Below are 20,888 nucleotides of genomic sequence, written 5' to 3'. Positions count from 1 at the left end.
CACAGATCCCAGAGATCCCACAGATCCCAGAGATCCCACAGCTCCCACAGCTCCCACAGATCCCACAGCTCCCACAGATCCCACAGCTCCCACAGATCCCCACAGATCCCAGAGATCCCACAGCACCCACAGATCCCACAGATCCCACAGATCCCACAGCTCCCACAGATCCCACAGATCCCCACAGATCCCAGAGATCCCACAGATCCCAGAGATCCCAGAGCTCCCACAGATCCCACAGATCCCACAGATCCCCACAGATCCCACAGATCCCCACAGCTCCCAGAGATCCCACAGATCCCACAGATCCCACAGATCCCACAGCTCCCAGAGCTCCCACAGATCCCACAGATCCCAGAGATCCCACAGCTCCCACAGATCCCACAGATCCCCACAGCACCCACAGCTCCCACAGATCCCACAGATCCCACAGATCCCACAGATCCCACAGCTCCCAGAGCTCCCACAGATCCCACAGATCCCACAGATCCCACAGATCCCAGAGATCCCACAGCTCCCGCAGATCCCCACAGATCCCACAGCTCCCACAGATCCCAGATCCCAGATCCCAGAGCACCCGCAGATCCCCACAGATCCCAGAGATCCCACAGCACCCACAGATCCCACAGCTCCCACAGATCCCACAGCTCCCACAGATCCCACAGATCCCACAGACCCCACAGCAGTGGGATCCCCCATGCCCAGCCACAGCTGCCGTGCAGGCTCCCCGGGCCACCTGCAGCCCCCAGGTTCAGTATTTGGGTTTGGTTTTCCTTCCAGCAGCTCTCTCTCCTCCTTTTCCCAGCTGGAATGCAGCGGGGAGCTGCTGGAGCCACGGCTCTGCCCTGCCCTGGGCCCTGTCCTGGTGTCAGCACTGCCAAAAACCAGACAGGCATCAGAGCACTGAGCAGTGGAAGTCACAACTAATTTATTTAAGGAATAAAAAAAACCCCAAAAAAAACCAAACCCAAAACTTGTCAAAAGGAGGGAGAGGCATGGATAACAAGCTCTGGAAGCTCTTGTCAGGACAATGCAACGGAGAGAGAGGGGCAGCAGAGGCCGTGCCCACCCCGACCCCCAGGGACGTTCCAGCCCTCAGCCCCCTTCTCCCTGCACAACCATGGAAGTGCAGCAGGGAGAGGGGGGACAGGGGTGGAACCTCCCCCAGATCATCCCCCAGCTCTTGGCCTTCCCCTGCAGCCCCAAAACGTGAAGCCCCAGCGCTCATGGTCCCAGTCCCTTGTCCCCGTGGTGGCCCTGGGGACAGCGAGGGTTGTCACCATCACAGCTCCACACTTACAGCCCCAGAGGCACATCCTGGGGAAAAACCCTCCCCAGGCACCACCTGGTACAAAGAATTGGGGTTGGACTAAGATCCCACCACCCCAGGAGAGATGTGGATCCCTGGTGGGGCTCTGGAGAGTCTTCTTCCCTTCTTCCTCCACCCTGGGCACGAGGAAAAGCCAGCAGAGCTCCACGGAGAGCCCGGCCCAGCCCCTGGTGCCGCTCCTCTCAATATATTATAATTATTATGTGCAATTAGTTTTGCATCAGGAGAGGCCCCGCGCTGTCGGGGGGCGACGCGAGGGCAGCGATTCGACAGGAAAGACTCCAGCACCCCCTTCCCTCCCCAAAACCCGGCCCTCGCCCAGCCCTGCCGGGACAGTCCACACGGGCCGGGTCACTCCTCGCCCTCCTCCTCGTGCTGCTGGTGGCTGGAGGCCGGCGGCTCCTCCATCTCCTGGGGGTGGTGGTGGGGCCCCTGGTGGGGCGCGTTCTCCTCGGCGTTCAGGTACACGTTGAACAGAGCTCCCTCGTGGCTCGGCTCCTTCCCACAGGCCTGGCAGCTGCAGTGCAGGATCTTCTCCACCAGCTTGTCCACCCTGGGGATGTCCTCGTTGCCTGGGCAGTCCAGTGTCACCTGGGCAGCAGGACAAGGACACAGAGGGTCAGAGCTCAGGTTGCTGTGGGTCAGTGTTTGGGTTGCTGTGGGTCAGTGTTTGGGTTGCTGTGGGTCAGAGCTCAGGTTGCTGTGGGTCAGTGCTCAGATTGCTGTGGGTCAGTGCTTGGGTTGCTGTGGGTCAGAGCTCAGGTTGCTGTGGGTCAGAGCTCAGGTTGCTGTGGGTCAGTGCTCGGGTTGCTGTGGGTCAGAGCTCAGATTGCTGTGGGTCAGTGTTTGGGTTGCTGTGGGTCAGAGCTCGGGTTGCTGTGGGTCAGTGTTTGGGTTGCTGTGGGTCAGAGCTCAGGTTGCTGTGGGTCAGTGCTCGGGTTGCTGTGGGTCAGTGTTTGGGTTGCTGTGGGTCAGAGCTCAGGTTGCTGTGGGTCAGTGCTCAGGTTGCTGTGGGTCAGTGCTCGGGTTGCTGTGGGTCAGAGCTCAGATTGCTGTGGGTCAGTGCTCAGATTGCTGTGGGTCAGAGCTCAGGTTGCTGTGGGTCAGAGCTCAGATTGCTGTGGGTCAGTGCTCAGATTGCTGTGGGTCAGTGTTTGGGTTGCTGTGGGTCAGTGTTTGGGTTGCTGTGGGTCAGAGCTCAGGTTGCTGTGGGTCAGTGCTCAGGTTGCTGTGGGTCAGAGCTCAGGTTGCTGTGGTGCTGGGAGGTCTGACCTGCCCCAGAGCCTGCAGGTTTTGGGGTGTTTTAGGCCAGATGTGATGGGTTTCTATCCAGAGAAATAAAACCCCCCCGCTCAGTCTGCAAGCTGGGAGTTGTCTGGGAATGTCTCCTTCCAGAAACTCAGCGAAAATCACAGAATCATCAAGGCTGGAAGAGACCCTCAAGCTCATCGAGTCAAGCCATCAGCACCACCACAGTCACCTCTAAACCATGGAATCACTGAATCATTAAGATTGGAAAAAACCTCCAAAACCATCAAATCCAACCTATGACCCATCCCCACCGTGTCACCCAGCCCGGAGCACTGAGAGTCGTCACTTGGGCACCTCCAAGGGACAGGGACTCCACCACCTCCTTGAGGAACTTTTTTCCAAAACCTGACCACCTTTTCAGTCAATTTTTTTTTCCTTATATTTAATCTGAACCTCCCTTGGTGCAGCTTGAGGCTGTTTCCTCTCCTCCTTTCACCTGAGACACAGCAGAAGAGACCGACCCCACCTCACTCCCAGCTCCTTTCAGCACCGCCTCCAGCAGGACACGGCTCCCGGGCACTGCTGGAATATCGGGGACAGCAAAGGCCACCCACAAGAGGTGCTGAGCAGCCCGGTTTGGAATAAACCCTCTCATCAAATGTGAGCTGAGCCGGTTCCCTGAGCTCCTCTGGGATTTAGGGTTATGGATCAGAGGTGACACGGAGCTGTGAGGTCTAAGGATGAACTTGTGGACATCAAACACAGCCAGATCTCCCAAGGGCTGACAAAAGGAGCGGTGGAGAGAGCAGTGGATCAGCACAGGGATAAATAATGCAGGGAAGGACAGGGGATGGTTCTGGAAACAGAGGGATAACGGCTCCTTCCACCCAGGCACCTCAAAACACCTGAGGGACGCCCTGGAAGGAAACTGTGAGTGGGAAAAGCCCAGAGAAGGAGAAGGAGTGGCCCTGAAGTGGTGTCAGAGCCGAGCCCCACGGAGCAGAGCGGGATACTCACGATTTCCCACATGGACTGGGCTGGCATGCAGGAGTCGCAGTGCACCAGGGACTCTGTGGACTGGGGGAAGGTGTTGGGGACGCTGTAGCTGAAACACTGTCCCAGACAGGCCCTGCAAGGACAGCACGAGGGGTGGGGGCTCAGGGGAGGCACCGCTCTTCCCAGCAGAGATTGGACCTTCCCCTGAGACAGAGGCTGTGCCTGGACAGTCCCCAAAGCCACCCCAGTGCCACCAGGACCTCTGGGCCTGGGCTGAGGGTGGGTCTGTACCTGTTCTGGATGGATTTGGACTCGCAGCCGCTGTGCCCCACGATCTGGGTGATGTTCTTGGCCTCGCACCAGGCGCTCTTGTCCGGGAAGAGGGCGAGTTTGTTTATGGGCGGTGGAGCAGCCAGGAGCAGCGCTGGGAACAGGGCCCCCACCACAAACCATAACATCATGGCCAGCTCTGCCAAAATCCTACACCTGGACACGGAGAGCAAAGAGTTAGCAGCAAAGGAAATTGGCAAAGCAGCTCGTTTCTCCTACCCCGTGGAATTTGTTGGTTGTTCCGAGCACGGCTCCGTCCCCACATCCCAGAACGCTGCCCCTGGAGTGGGATGTGCTACTCTGCCTTTTCCAAAGCAGCTCTGGGCCACTCAGAGTCACCTCTCCCAAGCTCTGTGCCTGGAACACCAGCAGGCTTTTCCTCATTTCCCACCCAGAGCTGGGCTGGGACAAGTTTGCAAACCAAAAGAGTCGAGCCAGGCTGGAGAAGTCCCGCACCACGGAAATGTTTTTTTATTTGAGGAAGGAACAAGCTTTTCCTCCTCCTTTCCTCCCACCTTGAAATGCAAAGCTGGCCTTGCTGCCAGCCTTGACCCCTCTCCTCCAGGGAATGCGCAGCAGATGTCGCTGCAAGGCAGCAGCTCGCAGGGCACGTGGAAAGCTCAGCCCAGAGCAAACCCGCAGAAAAGAACAATACAAAGTTTATTTGTCCAGAACCACCCAAATTCTGCAAAGGGTTATTCCGAGGACGGGAGCTGCAGAGAAGGGGGGGGGCCTTGTCACAAGGAGAAAGGTTTTGGAGAGGTCACTCCCCACCCCAGAGAAATCCCCACGAGGTTTCCTCGCTCTGCTCTCCAGCCAAGGTGCCTGAATGAACACTCCCAAATCGCTGGGTGGAAAAGCAGCACAGAAACAGGGGAATTTTTTTCCTGTGTGGGGTTTGGATGGAGCATTAACACTTCCTAAAATATTTGTTAGAACCGCATTATTTGTTATTTCCTATTTATTTATCCAGACGACGCTCCACAGCCCTCACTGGAAAGATTCCTGTTGATTCCCATGGCTCCTGAGCCCAGACCTCTAACACTTGATGGGAAGGAGAGGAAAAATTCCCTCCAGAGTCCTCATCCACACCCCCTGGGCTGCAGGACCATCAGATTTATCTAAATGAGACGCCCTCCTAAGCACTCAGGGATTTTAAGGTCGTGCAGGGATTTTGCTCTGTTCTCCCTCCACTGAGCTGAACCTCCTGGATCTGAGTCAAGAGACACACGAGGGAGATTCTTCCCTGTCTTCCATCCAGAAAAGAGCACCCTCATTCCCTCTGGAGGAACCTTGTGGGGTCTCTGCTAAATTCCCTCATTTTCTGCTGATAAAAGAACCACAGGAATATAATGCAGCAACACCTGCATTATATTATTATTATTATTATTATTGTTGTTGTTGTTGTTGTTATTGTTGTTGTTGTTCTCGTTATTATTATTATTATTATTATTATTATTATTATTAATGCTTCCTAATCCTCCCAGCACTTGTGGGATGTGAATCCCACGGGTTCCTGGTGGGAATACCTGCACAAAGGTGTTGGCTGGAGACAAGCAGAGGGTTTTAACTCCTGAGCTTGCACTGAGAGCTGTGGGGTTAAATAAATCCATCCTGAAGAGGACTCTTGTGCCTGAGGTTGTTTTTCCCCATTTCAGTGGGGGAATTCTGCAGTTCCTGAAGGAAGAACGTGGCTGAGTTGCACACACAGACTCACACACACACTTGGTTTGCTTTCTGAAACAAGCATCACTCATTCCTCAAATGCCAGCAGCTCTGTGCTGAGGAATCCACTCCCAAAGGCAAGTCCGAGATCAGAGCTGGGATGTGACCCAAAGAGCGATCCCAGCCCCCGGGGAACAGCCCAAATTCCTCTGGAGTCGCAAGTTCACTTCCACGTGCCCGATTAGAGAGCAATTTCCTTGTTTCCTAAGAAAGGTGGGGTTTTTTCCAGGTTTCTGTGCATCTCTACCCAGCTGCAAAGAGGAAAAGATTCCAGCGTGTGCTGAGAAATTTCCTGGGATCTGTGTTCCATGGAGGTGTTTGTGCCGCTCAGGGCAGATCCACAGGCACGAGGGATCCTCTCCCGTGAGGAAGATGAGCGATGCCGTGCTCTGCTAAATGCAGGGCCTGGATTCAGGAATTAATTTAACCATGTGCTGAAGTTTTCTCCTTTCCTGAGCAGGAATAATGTGTTTGTAACCAACCCTTTGCAAGGGGTGAGGAATTGGGAACCCCCAGCAGGAGAACCAGGCACCCCTTTGGAGCTGGAGCAATTCCTGCAGCCTCCAACACAGCACATGGTGTTTTCCTTCTCCCAGGAATGTCCTGGAACCCGCAGGGCTACTTTTCTAATAAGTAACGAGGTTTATGCCAGTGCTTAGGAAAACATCTGATGCAGCTGGGTTTGGGAGGGAGCAGCGAGTCCGGAGCTCAGAGCAGTCATGCGAACAGAGCTGCCACCAGCAGCGCTCATCTGACAGCAGCCACAGAGACAAAAGCACCGTGTTCCTTCTCCCCTCCCTTCTGGGAAGGCAGAAAAAGGAAGATGAGGTTTGTAAAGTGCTGATTAAATAAAGGCATTGAGCACATTCCTCCGTGACAAGCTAAATTACACGGTGCAGCCCGAAAGGAACAAGTGTGTTCCCCTGCTGACCCTGTGTGCTGGAAAAAGCTGTGCTCCTCTTCCCTGCTAAAATGAAAACCTGCTCTTCCATGAGCTCTAAAATCCTCATTTATGGTGATAAGTAAGTTATAAAACATCCTCTTGATAACAAAAAGCAAAAAAATAAGGACCATTAAACGGCACACAGGGGTTTCCTTCTCTCCCCCCTCCCGAGGCCCATTTTTCCCCCCTCTAGTCAAAGCTCTTCGAGCAGAAAGTTCAGCTCAGTTCCGGCAGAGCCAGCGGCCCGTGAGGGTCTCCCCCCCCTCACTCTTCCTTCCCCACCATCCCTCCAGCAGCATTTGGGAAAGAAATGACTCAGCCCCGAGCCTGGCACATCCCAGCTCCCGACACAAACAACTTCTCCCAGCTGCAGCCTCGTGGTGAGCGGCTCCAGAGCCCTTTTCCAGCACCCCTGGGAGCTCAGCTGCCCGCTGTGGGGATCTTCTGAGACCTCACATGTTTTGTGTCACCTTGAAGAGATCCTTCCTCCCATCCCAGCGCTCTCAGGAGTCCCTGCAAGCAGCTGGGAAAAGCTCCATCGTTACATGGGCCCGAGGACAATCCCTGGAATTACCTCGGAGGCCACGTTCCCACCATCCAGCCCACAGCTGTTCCCAGACATTTGGAAACCAAACACTTCTGGAGGAAAATAAAACAGATCTAATCAGTTTTACCCTCTTTTTCCAGCAGGAAATTTACACCATAACACAAGACAAGCTTGCAGGTGGACACGAGGAACGTTTCACGAGTTGTTTTAATGTGTTTAGAGGTATTTTTCTTATCCAGGATCTTGCAATTCTGCCAGAGAAGCACAAACATGGGTAGGTTCTGCTCATGGCCACACACGAGGCACGGCAGGCTCCGAGATGAGAACCCCCAAAGCTTCCAAACATCACAGGAACAGGGCCCACCCCACCCCGAGATCTCAGCAGAGATGGGCAAGGTGAAGGTTTTGGCTCCAGGTCTGGGTCAGAGCTGGGATCTCCTCCTGTCCTGTCCTGTCCTGTCCCTGTCCTGTCCTGTCCTGTCCTGTCCTGTCCCTGTCCTGTCCTGTCCCTGTCCTGTCCTGTCCTGTCTGTCCTGTCCTGTCCTGTCCTGTCCTGTCCTGTCCTGTCCTGTCCTGTCCCTGTCCTGTCCTGTCCTGTCCTGTCCTGTCCCTGTCCTGTCCTGTCCTGTCCTGTCCTGTCCTGTCCTGTCCTGTCCTGTCCTGTCCCTGTCCTGTCCTGTCCTGTCCTGTCCTGTCCCTGTCCTGTCCTGTCCTGTCCTGTCCTGTCCCTGTCCTGTCCTGTCTGTCCTGTCCTGTCCTGTCTGTCCTGTCCTGTCCCATCCTGTCCAGTCCTGTCCTGTCCTGTCCTGTCTGTCCTGTCCTGTCCCTGTCCTGTCCTGTCCTGTCCTGTCCTGTCCTGTCCTGTCCTGTCCTGTCTGTCCTGTCCTGTCCTGTCCTGTCCTGTCCTGTCTGTCCTGTCTGTCCTGTCCTGTCTGTCCTGTCTGTCCTGTCCTGTCCTGTCCCTGTCCTGTCCTGTCCTGTCCTGTCCTGTCCCTGTCCTGTCCTGTCCTGTCCTGTCCTGTCCCTGTCCTGTCCTGTCCTGTCTGTCCTGTCCTGTCCCATCCTGTCCAGTCCTGTCCTGTCCTGTCCTGTCTGTCCTGTCCTGTCCCTGTCCTGTCCTGTCCTGTCCTGTCCTGTCCTGTCCTGTCCTGTCCTGTCTGTCCTGTCCTGTCCTGTCCTGTCTGTCCTGTCTGTCCTGTCCTGTCCTGTCCCTGTCCTGTCCTGTCCTGTCTGTCCTGTCCTGTCCCTGTCCTGTCCTGTCCTGTCCTGTCCTGTCCTGTCCTGTCCTGTCCTGTCCTGTCCTGTCCCTGTCCTGTCCTGTCCTGTCCTGTCCTGTCCTGTCCTGTCCTGTCCCTGTCCTGTCCTGTCCTGTCCTGTCCCATCCTGTCCCATCCTGTCCTGTCCTGTCCTGTCCCATCCTGTCCTGTCCCGTCCTGTCCTGTCCTGTCCTGTCCTGTCCTGTCCCGTCCTGTCCTGTCCTGCCAGGACCTGTCCTGTCCCGTCCTGTCCTGTCCCTGTCCCTGTCCCTGTCCTGTCCTGTCCTGTCCTGTCCCTGTCCTGTCCTGTCTGTCCCGTCCTGTCCTGTCTGTCCTGTCCTGTCTGTCCTGTCCTGTCCCATCCTGTCCAGTCCTGTCCAGTCCTGTCCCATCCTGTCCCATCCTGTCCTGTCCTGTCTGTCCTGTCCAGTCCTGTCCCATCCTGTCCCATCCTGTCCTGTCCTGTCTGTCCTGTCTGTCCTGTCCTGTCTGTCCTGTCCTGTCCTGTCCTGTCCTGTCCTGTCCTGTCCTGTCCTGTCTGTCCTGTCTGTCCTGTCCTGTCTGTCCTGTCTGTCCTGTCCTGTCCTGTCCTGTCCTGTCCTGTCCCGTCCTGTCCTGTCCTGTCCTGTCCTGTCCAGTCCTGTCCTGTCCCATCCTGTCCTGTCCCTGTCCTGTCCTGTCCTGTCCTGTCCTGTCCTGTCCTGTCTGTCCTGTCCTGTCTGTCCTGTCCTGTCTGTCCTGTCCTGCCTCCCTGGCCACAGAGCCAGCTCCTCACCCCGCTGGGCTCTGCTCTCCCTGGTGCCAGGAGCCAGCCCAGGCTGGTGTCACAGCCCAGTCACAGCACCCTGAGTGCCACACAGCAGGGCCCAAAGATGCTCTGTGCCTCAGTTTCCCTGGCTGCAAGATCTCACGTGGGATCCCTCCCGTGCCAGGAGAGACCTGACTGCAGGAAATGCCAAAAGGAAAATGATTATTTAGGCACCTAAAAGGATGAGAAGGCAGAGCAAAGTGCTCGGTGGCATCTGGAAAGAAACAGCCCAGGAAGATCCAGGGCATGGCTCTCCTCAGGGTTGGGTCTGTAACCACTGCACCCCACTGGGGACTGGCTCTTAGGAAACTCAACTCAAATAATATTTGCTTACATGGAACAAAACAATTTATAAGCCAACATTATTAAGAGGGAAAGCTTCAATCTCAAGGGCAAAAAAACTGAAAAGTCATTGTGTGTTGAAAAACATCTATCAAAACAAGAGATGTTATTTAATACCTGCTCTTATTAAATACTTCCCCTTTTTTAAAATTTGCATTTAGCTAAAACTTCACCATTTTGGGGACTCTTACTGTAGTGACTGTAACAGCCCAAAAGAATCAGGTTGAGGTCCGATATGGGCAGGGGAGAGGGGAGAGAACCCTGCACTGAGAATGTCTGGAGGGAATTCTTCAGGACAGCAGGACACAAAAGTGCTTAAATGGGAACAGAAATCTCTCCTGAGCTCAGAGCTCCAGCCTTGCTTCGCTGAGCTGTAAAATCTGGGAAGAAATTACAAAAAAATAAACAGGGAACTACCACAGGAAGACATTTGATATTTAACAACCACAAGAATCCATCCTAAGAACTTTTTGATAGTGGAGCAAAAGCTGTGTCGTTTCTCGCTGTGGACCTGGCTGTGTCTGCTCCTTTCAGAAGCAGATGTTAGAGCTTCCCTTTCTGTAACACATTAATTTCCACTCAAGCATGGTTGGGCAAGTCACACAAATAAAGCAGAAACAAAGAAAAGCAGTGCAGCATTTTTAAAACCTTCTGCCCTCCCCACACAGGCCAGAATGTCAAAAGATGTTGGTACATTGGGAGTTTTAATCTGGCTTCTCGACCATGCACTGAGCACTTGGGAAATTCATTTTTTGGAGCTGGAAAAAATAAAAATCCAAGCTGCTTTACCTACAAAAGTCACTGGAAAGCTCTGGACCCCTGGACTTAGGCTTAGGATGGGGTTCTGAAGGAGCTCTGCTGGAAAAAGGGACACACTAATGGCCTGTAGAAGAGGCAAGAATCATATAAACAGTTTCTGCTAATTTATTTCAATTGCTCAATTTCTTCAGCATTAAGAACGATCACAGCCAGGAAAATGCATCAACCTAAAGCTCAGGAACATCCTGAGCTCAGGAATATCCTGGCCCCACACCTCCAGTCCCCTCTTCTTGAAGCAGGTGGGGCTCTGCAGCTCCCACGAGCAGGGGGACAAGTGGGATGGGAGAAGGGATCAGTTTTGGGGGGAGCTGGAACACGAGTGGGACCAGATCAGCTTTGGGGGGAGCTGGAACACGAGTGGGATCAGATCAGCTTTGGGGGGAGCTGGAACACGAGTGGGATCAGATCAGCTTTGGGGGGAGCTGGAACACGAGTGGGATCAGATCAGCTTTGGGGGGAGCTGGAACATGAGTGGGATCAGATCAGCTTTGGGGGGATCTGGAGCACGAGTGGGATCAGATCAGTTTTGGGGGGAGCTGGAACACGAGTGGGATCAGATCAGCTTTGGGGGGAGCTGGAACACAAGTCTGGGAGCAGCATCCAGCTGGGATGCACAGGTCTGGGAGCAGCTTTGTGGGGACGCACAGGTCTGGGAGCAGCTTTGTGGGGATGCACAGGTCTGGGAGCAGCTTTGTGGGGATGCACAGGTCTGGGAGCAGCTTTGTGGGGATGCACAGGTCTGGGAGCAGCTTTGTGGGGATGCACAGGTCTGGGAGCAGCATCCAGCTGGGATGCACAAGTGTGGGAGCAGTGCCTGGGCAGCCTCAGCTCTCTGGGCAGAGGGAGGGTCCAGGTTCTGCCCGAGCCCTGCAGCTCTGAGCGCTCTGGAGCCGTGGCTGGAGCGTTCCTGGTGCAGCTGATGTGCACCCACAGCTGGGAGCAGCGTTTCAGCCCGAGGCCTCCGCACATGCCTGGACCTGAGCGGGGCCCGGCTGCCTCCTGCTTTTCCCTGGAGCTGGAGCTTCCCACAGAGCCGGGAGAGGCAGCCTGGGCCCGAGGGCATCAGGACGTGCAGGAGGGTGGTGGATGTCCAAAATGGATATCAGGGATTGTGCTGCTCTCTCCAAAGCTGTTCCTGACCCCTGTGAGCAGCAGCACCTTCGGGAGCCTGAGCATCCCTCGCCACAAGCTCTCCCCTCCCTGCTGGAGCACAGAAAAACCCCCAGAAGGATCCCAGGAGCTTCTCCCAGGTTGGATTTGCAGCGGGCACTGCCCTGGGAGAGCTGCTCCCCGCAGGCCCCGCTCTGCTTTCACTCAGGGTGAGGTAAACTGGGACCGGCTCCTCCAAATGACTCCACTGGTGCAAATGAGATCAGAATCTGGCACCGCTCGTCTTACTCAAAACAAGCCTAACTGGAACCAGATAAAACCAGTTCCAGAGTGGCCACCAGGATGATGATTTTTTTAATTCCTGCAGGCAGCGAGGGGAGCTGTCTCGGATGCCAACCACGCTGGCTCGGTCATTCATTACCAAACTTGAATAAAAACCCAACGCAGCGGGGTTGCGCCTGCAGGATCAGGTTCCCAGCTGCTGGAGCAAGAAGGGGAAAGGGGAAAGGAGAAAAGAGCTTATGGATGGAGCTGAGGGTCTTTCAGGATCCTCCCTGCCGTCTCCCTCTCCCTTTAAACCCGTTCGGGCCGTATCTCGGTCACAGCAGCAGAAATTCAGTGACCTGATGGGGTTTTGCTCTCTTTTAGTCTCTGCTTTACACAGCAGCCTCCTCAGTTCTGATAAACCCAGGGTCTGTGTTGTTTACCCACGACACTGACCAAAGCAGAAAAGCACATGGAAGTGCAGGGCCAGAGGGGTTTGCAGGTAATGTAACAGCTCATGGCCCAGCTGGCATTTCCAGTCACCACCAGGGCTGACCTCACACTTGACATTTAGATAGTTTCTCCTAAAACTGCAGGATTTGGCCCAGAAAGAAATCACACTGTGACCAGAGCAGCGCTCCCTTCCCCGCTCTGGACAGGTCTCCTGAGCTCTGTGTCAGAGAATAAAGAGGTTTAAACCACAGCTAAGAGTGACCCGAGCAAGGGCTGCATCCTGACTCCATCTCCAAAGCTCAGCTCCACAGGGAATGTGGATCTGGGAACGGGGGCAGCAGCCCAGCCCAGCCCCACAACTGCTGGGATGGGTTTTGGGCTGCTCCCTTCCCACCCTCGCTGCTGATTTATGTCCAGGAAAGCCCTGGTGCCTCCCCAAACAGCACCAGAAACAAAGGTCTGGGGAACAGGGCTGACAGGGGACAGCCCACCCCTCACTCCCACTCTGGAACTCCCCAACCAGCACAATTTCATCAGCTGTTCGGGTTTTTTAGATCTGATTTGAGTGGCTGTGAAGTTTCTTTGCCCTCAGCCGTGCTGGACCCTGTTACTCTGCTCCTTGGCCCAGGGGATCTCCGAGCCGCAGAGGAAGGAGGTTTTTTCCAGCGGACTTCAAAACAAAAAGAGCAGGAGCGAGGCCCAAGGACGGAGCAAGAAGCTGGCTGTGCCTGCCCCGTGCTCGGATATGGGATCTGGCAGAGGAGCTGCTGAAGCTTTAATGGGAACAGCAGCAAAAACTGCCCAGGAGTTTCCTCTGCTCCTCGGGCAGATTTCCCATGGCTGCACCAGCCCAACCCGCCCTCGGCAACGCCAGCAAAGTTCCTCCAACACGGGCAGGTCTTCAAGGCTCCTCGAGAAGCATTTTGGCTCAGAGCCTGATCCTGCACCTCCAGAGCACCCAAAATTCCCTCCAGCTCCACTGTTTTCCTTGCTCTGGAAGGACGAGCTCGGGAAGATTTCGCTCCTTTGCCCTTTTTGTGAGACCGCAAACTCCCCAAGCTGGAATTCGGCTCAGGGAGGTCAAGCCAAGAGCCCGGATTCTTCTCAGGGCTGTTTGCAAACACTTGGGATTTTTATACTGAAGGCAAATTCCATTTCCCATCCTGCGGTTTGCAAATTTCAGGCGAGATTTTACGAGATGGGAGACTGCCTTCAAAAGGCAGAAGTGCCCGGTGTTTGCAGCTGATTTTTGGCTGGTTGGACATTGCAAAAAGGGCACTGAGCTCTTCAGCTAAAAGGGAAAAATCTGGGTCTCTCCATATCCTCAGGATCTTTCCCACTTGTTTCAGCAGGGTGCAGATTTTTCCCCCCCCCCCCAAAAAAAAACCGGCACGGAAAAGTTACGGTGTCCTAAATTAACAAACACTTCACACAGGCTGAATTTTTAATTTGATGGGGCTAATCCTGTATGGGAAAGTTAAATTGTGGAGGGGAGCAGAACTTGCTGGTGCCCTCGTAAGAGAAATGTTAGTAGGGAATAAGGGATTGTCCAGATCAATTTTAATGCAGCCTGAAAGCGAGCTAAAGCATGTTCTGTTCCCAAAACACCTACCAGAGAAAAAGAGAAATCCCCACTGATTTTAAATGCAGAGACTATTGCACAGAACAAGTAAAAATTGCTACAAATACCGAGGTAAATTGAAACTCTACGTTAAGGTCCAAAAACCAGGTAGGGATATATTGGATATAAGCTTTACAGTAAATGCCTAAAGTACTTCCATGAAACAAGGATGTAAATTAATCCCCGGGATGAACTTTTCAAGGAACAAAAGTTTACTGCCTTGCCATCGGGAAAACTCTTTTATGATCGCTGAACGCGTCTGCTGGTGTTTAATCGATGCTGAGCGTTCCCGTTCTTCCCTCGGCACTTTTGTTCCAAGCCCCGGCAGGGATGGGAAGGAGGGAAGGATTCTCTGTACCACAGATGTGTGACCGGCACAGCGCGGCTCCGGCTCCCAGGCTTTTATTCTATTTGCGCGGTGGAAATAATTGAACGATTACAGAGCAGATCCCCCCGCTCAAGTCCGCCTCATCTGCAAGCGATTTCTGCCCGTGGCAACATCCTCATCCTCCCGGCCATCCATCACCGGGGAGAGAAGAGAGAGGGAAAGAGACGGGAAATGCGGTGCGGGGGAACACGCAGCAGGTTTTGGGGCACACAAAGGCGAGGGTTACTCACCAGCCAGGCGACGGCGGGCGCATCCCATGGGCTCCGGGGCCCGGCGGTGCCCGGCGGCTGCCGCATCCCCGGCGCGGCCGCGGAGGGAGGCGCGGGGCGGGCGGGAGCTGCCGCCTCCCTCCCTCCCTTCCCTCCCTCCCTCCTTTTCTCCTTCCCTCCCTCCCTCCTTTTCTCCTTCCCTCCCTCCTTCTCTCCCTCCCTCCTTTTCTCCTTCCCTCCCTCCTTCTCTCCCTCCTTCCCTCCCTCCTTCTCTCCCTCCCTCCTTTTCTCCTTCCCTCCCTCCCTCCCTCCCTCCTTCTCTCCCTCCTCCTCCCCCCGGTGCCGGGCTCCGGGCGGTGCCGCCGGGCCCCGCCGCTCGCGATTGCACAATCGGGCAGGGAAAGGAGAGGAGGGGAAAGGAGGGGAGGGATGGGAGGAGGGAGAGGCACCGAGAGCCTCGAGGAGCCGGGCACGGAGCTCAGCCCGTGGTTGGGGAGAGCCCGCTGGGAACAGAACGAGGGGGTTTCGGCCGGGAGAGCCCCAGGGAAGGTCCCTGAGCTTGGTTCCTGCAGAGGCATCAAGAGTCTGCATCGGGCTCGCTGAACGCCAGCAACTCTTATTTAAACAGAATTCCTGCTGGAGAGTCCGTGCGGCAGAGTCCTGGCTGCAGAAAGGACTTCAGGAAACTTCTCCAGCGCTACAGACGACGCTTTTCTCTTTTGCTTTTACTTTCTTTTCCCTTCCTCTTTCTCCTCTTTTTCTTGTTTCTTCCCCTCTTTCCCTTTCCCATTAAAACCTGACAGCCAAAGCCCAGCCCAGTGAAGCCCCGATCACGGCCCTTTCAGAGAGGATAATCGCTGTTTCTGTTTCTGTTAAGGCACAATTAATCTAAATTAATCTAAAGAGGCCCCCAACATTAAACACCACCCAAATCTAAAGATACCTGCCAGGCTTGGCTGGGTTTTGCTGCTGTGAGGATTTGCATGGAGATCAGAGGAGCAGGAAGAGGAGAAGTGCTGGCAGTGCCCTGGCAGCAGCTGTGGGGAGAGGTTTTGGGGCTGGATGTTTGCTGGAGGAGGTTTCTGCTGAAGGAATGGTTTCCTGCTGCCCGGCTCCTTCCAGCTGCAGGATAATAAGATTTGTAAACAGGGTGGTAAAAAGCTGCTTCCAGCATCGCTTTCTTATCCTGCTAAATGCAACCTAGCCAGCCCTGAACCGTGCTGCACTGCTCAGCTCCAAAAGAGACAACAGGAACAGCCTCTAGCCATGATCACACGCCCCAACAGGAGCACAAAATCTCGTTTTCCAGCATTTTTACCCATTGCTGAACCCAGGCCTTTGACCAATGCTCTACCTGCTCCTCATGGCCAGCATGACCAGCAGTAAACTCCTGCCCAGGAGGATACTTTATTCTGAATGATATGAGTGAAACGAGAGACATTTGAGACTTTGAAGCAAGTTCTCAGGAGGAAGAATAAGATGTAGATGCACAGGAGCAGACCATGGGCGTTATGGTGAAATTCAGAGTGTTTGAGGTCCGTGGTTCAGTGTTTGGATGGGAGTTTTGGGATCCTCAGCACTGGGGTGTGATTGCTCTGCAAGGAGCTGTGAGCATGCAGTTCATTCACAGCTTCCTACTCTTCATCCCCGTTCCAGCTCTGTAAACAGCATGAAAGGGAAGCAGCAATCCGTGGATCTGGGGGTGGGGAGGCAGCAGGAGCAGGGTTCAGCTTTCCTGGTGTCAGGAGCACCAGGCAGAGGTGCTGGAGGACAGAGCAGCTTGGCTGGGGGATGACAGAAGCTGTTGAAAGGCTGTCAAAGCCCTCGGCCAAGACTTCTCCCCTTCTCCTGGGCAATGTGATATCACAGCCAGAGCAGGGAGTGCTGACCCGATGCCTGCAGATGTCATTTGGACAGAGCCAGGCAGGGAGCAGAGGCTCTGCAGGGAGGGAAGGAGCTGAGCTCACCTGCCAGCCCCTCTTCCCTGGCCAGGGGCTCTTGCTCCATCATCACCCCGTTGTTCACCCAGTCCCCCCAGGCTCAGGGGACTTTGCTGCAGCTCCTCACTCTCCCTCCATCCTGTTTTGTCACCAGGTATGCCCAGAACATCCACACCCCCTGTGCCTTCCCCTCAGCCCTTTCCTGCTGCTGGATCACCAAGGCTGGGTGCACTGGGACACAGCAGGAACCCAGGACGTCCCTCCCTCGCCTGCTGTTGCTGTTTTGGGTTCCTGACAAACACCCACAGTGCCAGGGGCTCCCCGCTTGTCAGGACAGGACCTGGCACTGTGGGTGTGAGAATTAGAAGGGTGTATTTGTAAGTTAAAAATAAAACTGTTTCTTTTCTTTGTGTCAGTGCAGAGTCCAAGGCCTCCCTGCCTACCCACAGTGGGATGCTAAAAAGCACATGGGGGGAAAGGGGGGTGGGAAATGAGTGGGGAGAGTTTGTGTGTGTGTGTGTCCATGAAGGGCTGAATGGCCCTGCACAGATCCCACAGCTCGGCCTGAATTCCATCTCTTCCCACACTGCTGTTTTGTTCAGTATCCCTGAGATGAACCACACAGGGCCCAAGAAGAGCTCTCAGGGGTTAAAACCCCTTTCATGACCCATGAAGGACCTGGGGGCCGATGTCTGGCTCTGCCCACCCTGCCTGGGTCAGACCAGCTCCCCTCACCTCTGCATCTGATCTGCAAACGGTGCAGAACTGCACTGCTGGGCCCTGAAACAAAGACAGCTCTTAGCAGCTCCCTTCTGAGGGAGGCTGGATTAAACCTGATCAAGGCCAGGCTGGATGGGGAGTGGAGAACCTGATTTAGTGTGAGTGGCATCCCTGCCCTTGGCAGCGGCTGGGACAAGATGATCTTTAAGGTCTGTGCCAACCCAAACCATTCTGTGACTCCATTCCACGATTCTCTCACCAGGCCATCACCTGCTGGGCTTAAACTCCAACTTTTTGGTTCCTAAAAATGCCTGAAGACATCTCCAAGATGCCAGGAGCCATGGATGGAAGGGCATACACAGCCTGGGTGAATGCAGCAGCACTCATGCTGAGAGGAGAGAGAGACAAAGATTCAACAAGTAAAAAAGCTGAGGGATGATTTCCCACCTCAACAGGTGGAGGAGGGGGCAGCTCTGAATCCCTCCAGGCAGGCAGAGAGGAAAGGCACAGCTCCCAGGGGGGAATCTTGCACTGCTGAGGCAAGATCTGGGTACAGAGCTGAGCAGGGAGTGAAGGAAAGGATTTCTCATGGAGCCCATTAGAAAACATCTGGGCTCAGAATGACCTGGAATGTGACTCAGCAGCAGAGTCCTCTCTCCTCTCCTCTCCTCTCCTCTCCTCTCCTCTCCTCTCCTCTCCTCTCCTCTCCTCTCCTCTCCTCTCCTCTCCTCTCCTCTCCTCTCCTCTCCTCTCCTCTCCTCTCCTCTCCTCTCCTCTCCTCTCCTCTCCTCTCCTCTCCTCTCCTCTCCTCTCCTCTCCTCTCCTCTCCTCTCCTCTCCTCTCCTCTCCTCTCCTCTCCTCTCCTCTCCTCTCCTCTCCTCTCCTCTCCTCTCCTCTCCTCTCCTCTCCTCTCCTCTCCTCTCCTCTCCTCTCCTCCTCTCCTCCTCTCCTCTCCTCTCCTCTCCTCTCCTCTCCTCTCCTCTCCTCCTCCCTCTCCTCTCCTCTCCTCTCCTCTCCTCTCCTCTCCTCTCCTCTCCTCTCCTCTCCTCTCCTCTCCTCTCCTCTCCTCTCCTCTCCTCTCCTCTCCTCTCCTCTCCTCTCCTCTCCTCTCCTCTCCTCTCCTCTCCTCTCCTCTCCTCTCCTCTCCTCTCCTCTCCTCCTCTTGGGCTTCATTTGCAGGTGCCCTCATCCCTACGAGTTCAAACACCTTTTTATTTCTTTCTTCTTCAAAAATAACCCGTTTCCTCCAACTCCATTGCACCCAGTCAAATCCCCTCTGATAACCACCTTATTATTCTCTGCTGCACAGCTTCCCCCCACTGCAATCACTCAGAACCTCTTATTACATTAATTATTTTTCTTGCAGCACTGCTGCAAGGCTCAGGCCTCGTCACAATAGGTGCTTGTGTGTGTTCAGAGCCACTTCTGGCACCGAGGCTCCTCCAAACTCCTGCTCCAAAGCAGCAGGACAAACTTAGAACATCCACATGTGTGCAGGGAACATTTTGCACATTACTGAAAGGAAACGGGGTGACTCACAGAGCAATTCTGCATGGGAAGAGCCTCCTGCACAAACTCTCTGGCCTTGAAGAAAAGCACCCAAAATCAGATCCCCTGAATTGCCAGTTTTTCAAAGTCCTGCTACAGCAATGTCAAACAAAGTCAATGTTTAGGATTAGGATGATTGAGGAAAAAAAGATAAAAGAATATATATTCATCTGTTAGCAGATTAAAGGCCTCAGCTCACAGTCCTCCCACCTTCCAAAATGCAGATACTGTCCTTAAAGTGATAATGTGATTTTCATAGTTTAAAGGGTCTGGTTGTGGAACTCTCAGAAATCTGTTTATTGCCTCCCTCTCCTCCTGCCCTGGAGCAGGATTGGGATTTTTGAAACTATTGCTGCAGCTGATGAGGAATAAAAATAAAAATAAAAATAATGAGAAAATAAAATGAAAGTGGCCATGAGTTCTCAGCTTACCACAGCTTTCCTGAGCAGGCTCAGACACTGGGTTAGACCAACTTTGCACCATTTTAGGTTTTAATTTTGGCAGCAGTGGCTGCTGCAGTGCGTGACAAGAGTTAAATGTGAAGCCCCAGTGGAATAATCGCAGGCTCATCCGGTGCTTGGAGGAGTCACAGTGACCTTGCCTCTATCTGCCAGCCCACCTCTATTTATACCTAATATGGATATAAAATCCGTGACTTTGCAGATAGTAAACTGGAGCCTCCCACAAGCATGTCGTCTGCTAGGATGCTCCCAAAGATTTAAAGGAATTATTTCCTATAAAAGAACCCTTTCTGCAAACAGCAGGACCACGTGGGGCTTTCCCTGCAGCAATTCCAGTGCACCTCCACTGCTGTCCCATTATCCCTCCAGCCCTCAGCCAGTGATGGATTTATTGACAAATGAAATACCCCATCTCTGGACAGATTATCTATGGAACTGGGTCATCTTCACAGGGAATTCAACAAAAAATGGGCCCCGTGCCTGGAAAAAGGAGGGGGGGAAGCGATCAGCATCAGCCATTCCCTCCAGGAAACCCAAGGAAAACAGTGCAAAAGGGAGGAGCTGAGGAACAAAGCAGCAAGAACGGCACAGAAATGGGTTGTGTTCCCTCTGAGGTCCACACCAGGGACATCTTCAGGGTCTAAGGAGCAGAATCCTCGAGCTAAAAACACTCTGCCTTTAGTTCAGTCTGGACTAAGCCACAGGACAGAGACCAGGAATTCTGCAGGCAACCTTTGTGGCCTTACAAGTTCCAGAGAATTTATGGCCAACAAACACAGTTGGATCATCTCATCTGAATCCATGTGTGCTACAGTTCATTTGACTTCACCCAGTCACTCCCAGGTGGAGCTCAGTAACTCCATTTAAGATGTCAGGAGTTGGAAAACCCTGCCATGGCTCTCCCAGCTCATCCCAGTCTGTAATTCAGGGATTCACTGCTCATCTGCAGGGGTGAAGCCTCGGTCTCCAGCCCTTGCTTCTCACTGTGCCTCTCCCTGCTGGCAGCAATCCCTTCAGTTCCCAGGGCTCCATAATCCCCCAGGCTGTGCCATGTCCAGCTTTGTTACACCTGGATGTTGAACTTCACCTTTGGGTCAAAATCCACACCGCCCCACTTTTTCACTTCCCAGCACCCCACTGAATAGAAGTTGTCTGCCACCCTTTTATATTCCAGATAATTAATTAAAATTACAAATACGACCTGCACCACCTTATCACCCTCACAGGACAGAATTCCTTCCCAAGATCCCATCTAACTCTGTCCTCTTGTCCTGCCACTCCAGGCCCTTGTCCACAGTCTCCATCTCTGCTGTCAGCTCCTTCAGGTACTGCAAAGCCACAGTTAGGTCACCCTGGAGCCTCCTCTTCTCCAGGCTGAACAATCCCAACCTTTCCATCCCTCTGATCATTTTGGTGCCTCCTCTGGGCTCTCTCCAGCAGCTCCAGGTCCTTCAGTCCAAATCCCCAGGGAATGCACGGCTCGGGGGAGCAGCCATGGCTTTGGGTTTATCACTGCTGACAACTTCAAGTGCAGCACCCAGGGGGAGGAAGAATATCCCCTAAAAACCTCTAAAAAGAAACACACTCCTTTGCATGATTTATGAACTGAATTTGAACTGATCAGGGCATGACCTTTTCCAGGAAGGGCCATCCACTCCTAACACAGAGCTGGAAGCTTTACAAGCACCACCAATAAAGACTTGAGATGAAGAGTGATTTATTAGTCACCAGCAACTTTCTAAGCATCTTTATAAGCTGCAAGAGTTGGGTATCCAGCACCACGAGGAAAATCCAGCTCCAGCAGCCTGCAGTGCTGCACAGCAAAGT

The 20,888-nt window shown here is 53.9% G+C and overlaps 1 protein-coding gene across 3 annotated transcripts; it reads right to left on the bottom strand.

Moving 5' to 3' along the window:
• Positions 1-902: 902 nt before the first annotated feature.
• NBL1 (NBL1, DAN family BMP antagonist) lies at positions 903-15,356 on the bottom strand. Of its 3 annotated transcripts, XM_088066664.1 has the most exons (5): positions 14,414-14,528; positions 7,150-7,214; positions 3,869-4,063; positions 3,599-3,710; positions 903-1,921 (listed from the first exon to the last, which is right to left on the bottom strand). In XM_088066664.1, the coding sequence occupies exons 1-5, from the start codon at positions 14,477-14,479 to the stop codon at positions 1,682-1,684; spliced, it is 678 nt and encodes a 225-aa protein (XP_087922790.1). In that variant the 5' UTR covers positions 14,480-14,528; the 3' UTR covers positions 903-1,681. The 3 variants fall into 3 exon arrangements, with proteins under 3 accessions (XP_087922790.1, XP_087922789.1, XP_005528317.1); XM_088066663.1 differs by lacking the exons at positions 7,150-7,214; positions 14,414-14,528 and adding an exon at positions 15,336-15,356; XM_005528260.3 differs by lacking the exon at positions 7,150-7,214 and having other exon boundaries at positions 14,414-14,545.
• Positions 15,357-20,888: the final 5,532 nt, after the last annotated feature.

The sequence above is a fragment of the Pseudopodoces humilis genome, chromosome 24, assembly GCF_049639895.1.
Source record: "Pseudopodoces humilis isolate 2021_Gansu_Grassland_sample_001 chromosome 24, ASM4963989v1, whole genome shotgun sequence".
Taxonomy (NCBI): domain Eukaryota; kingdom Metazoa; phylum Chordata; class Aves; order Passeriformes; family Paridae; genus Pseudopodoces; species Pseudopodoces humilis.
Note: the sequence above shows the minus strand (reverse complement) of the source record. Positions and strands in the feature narration are given on the sequence as shown.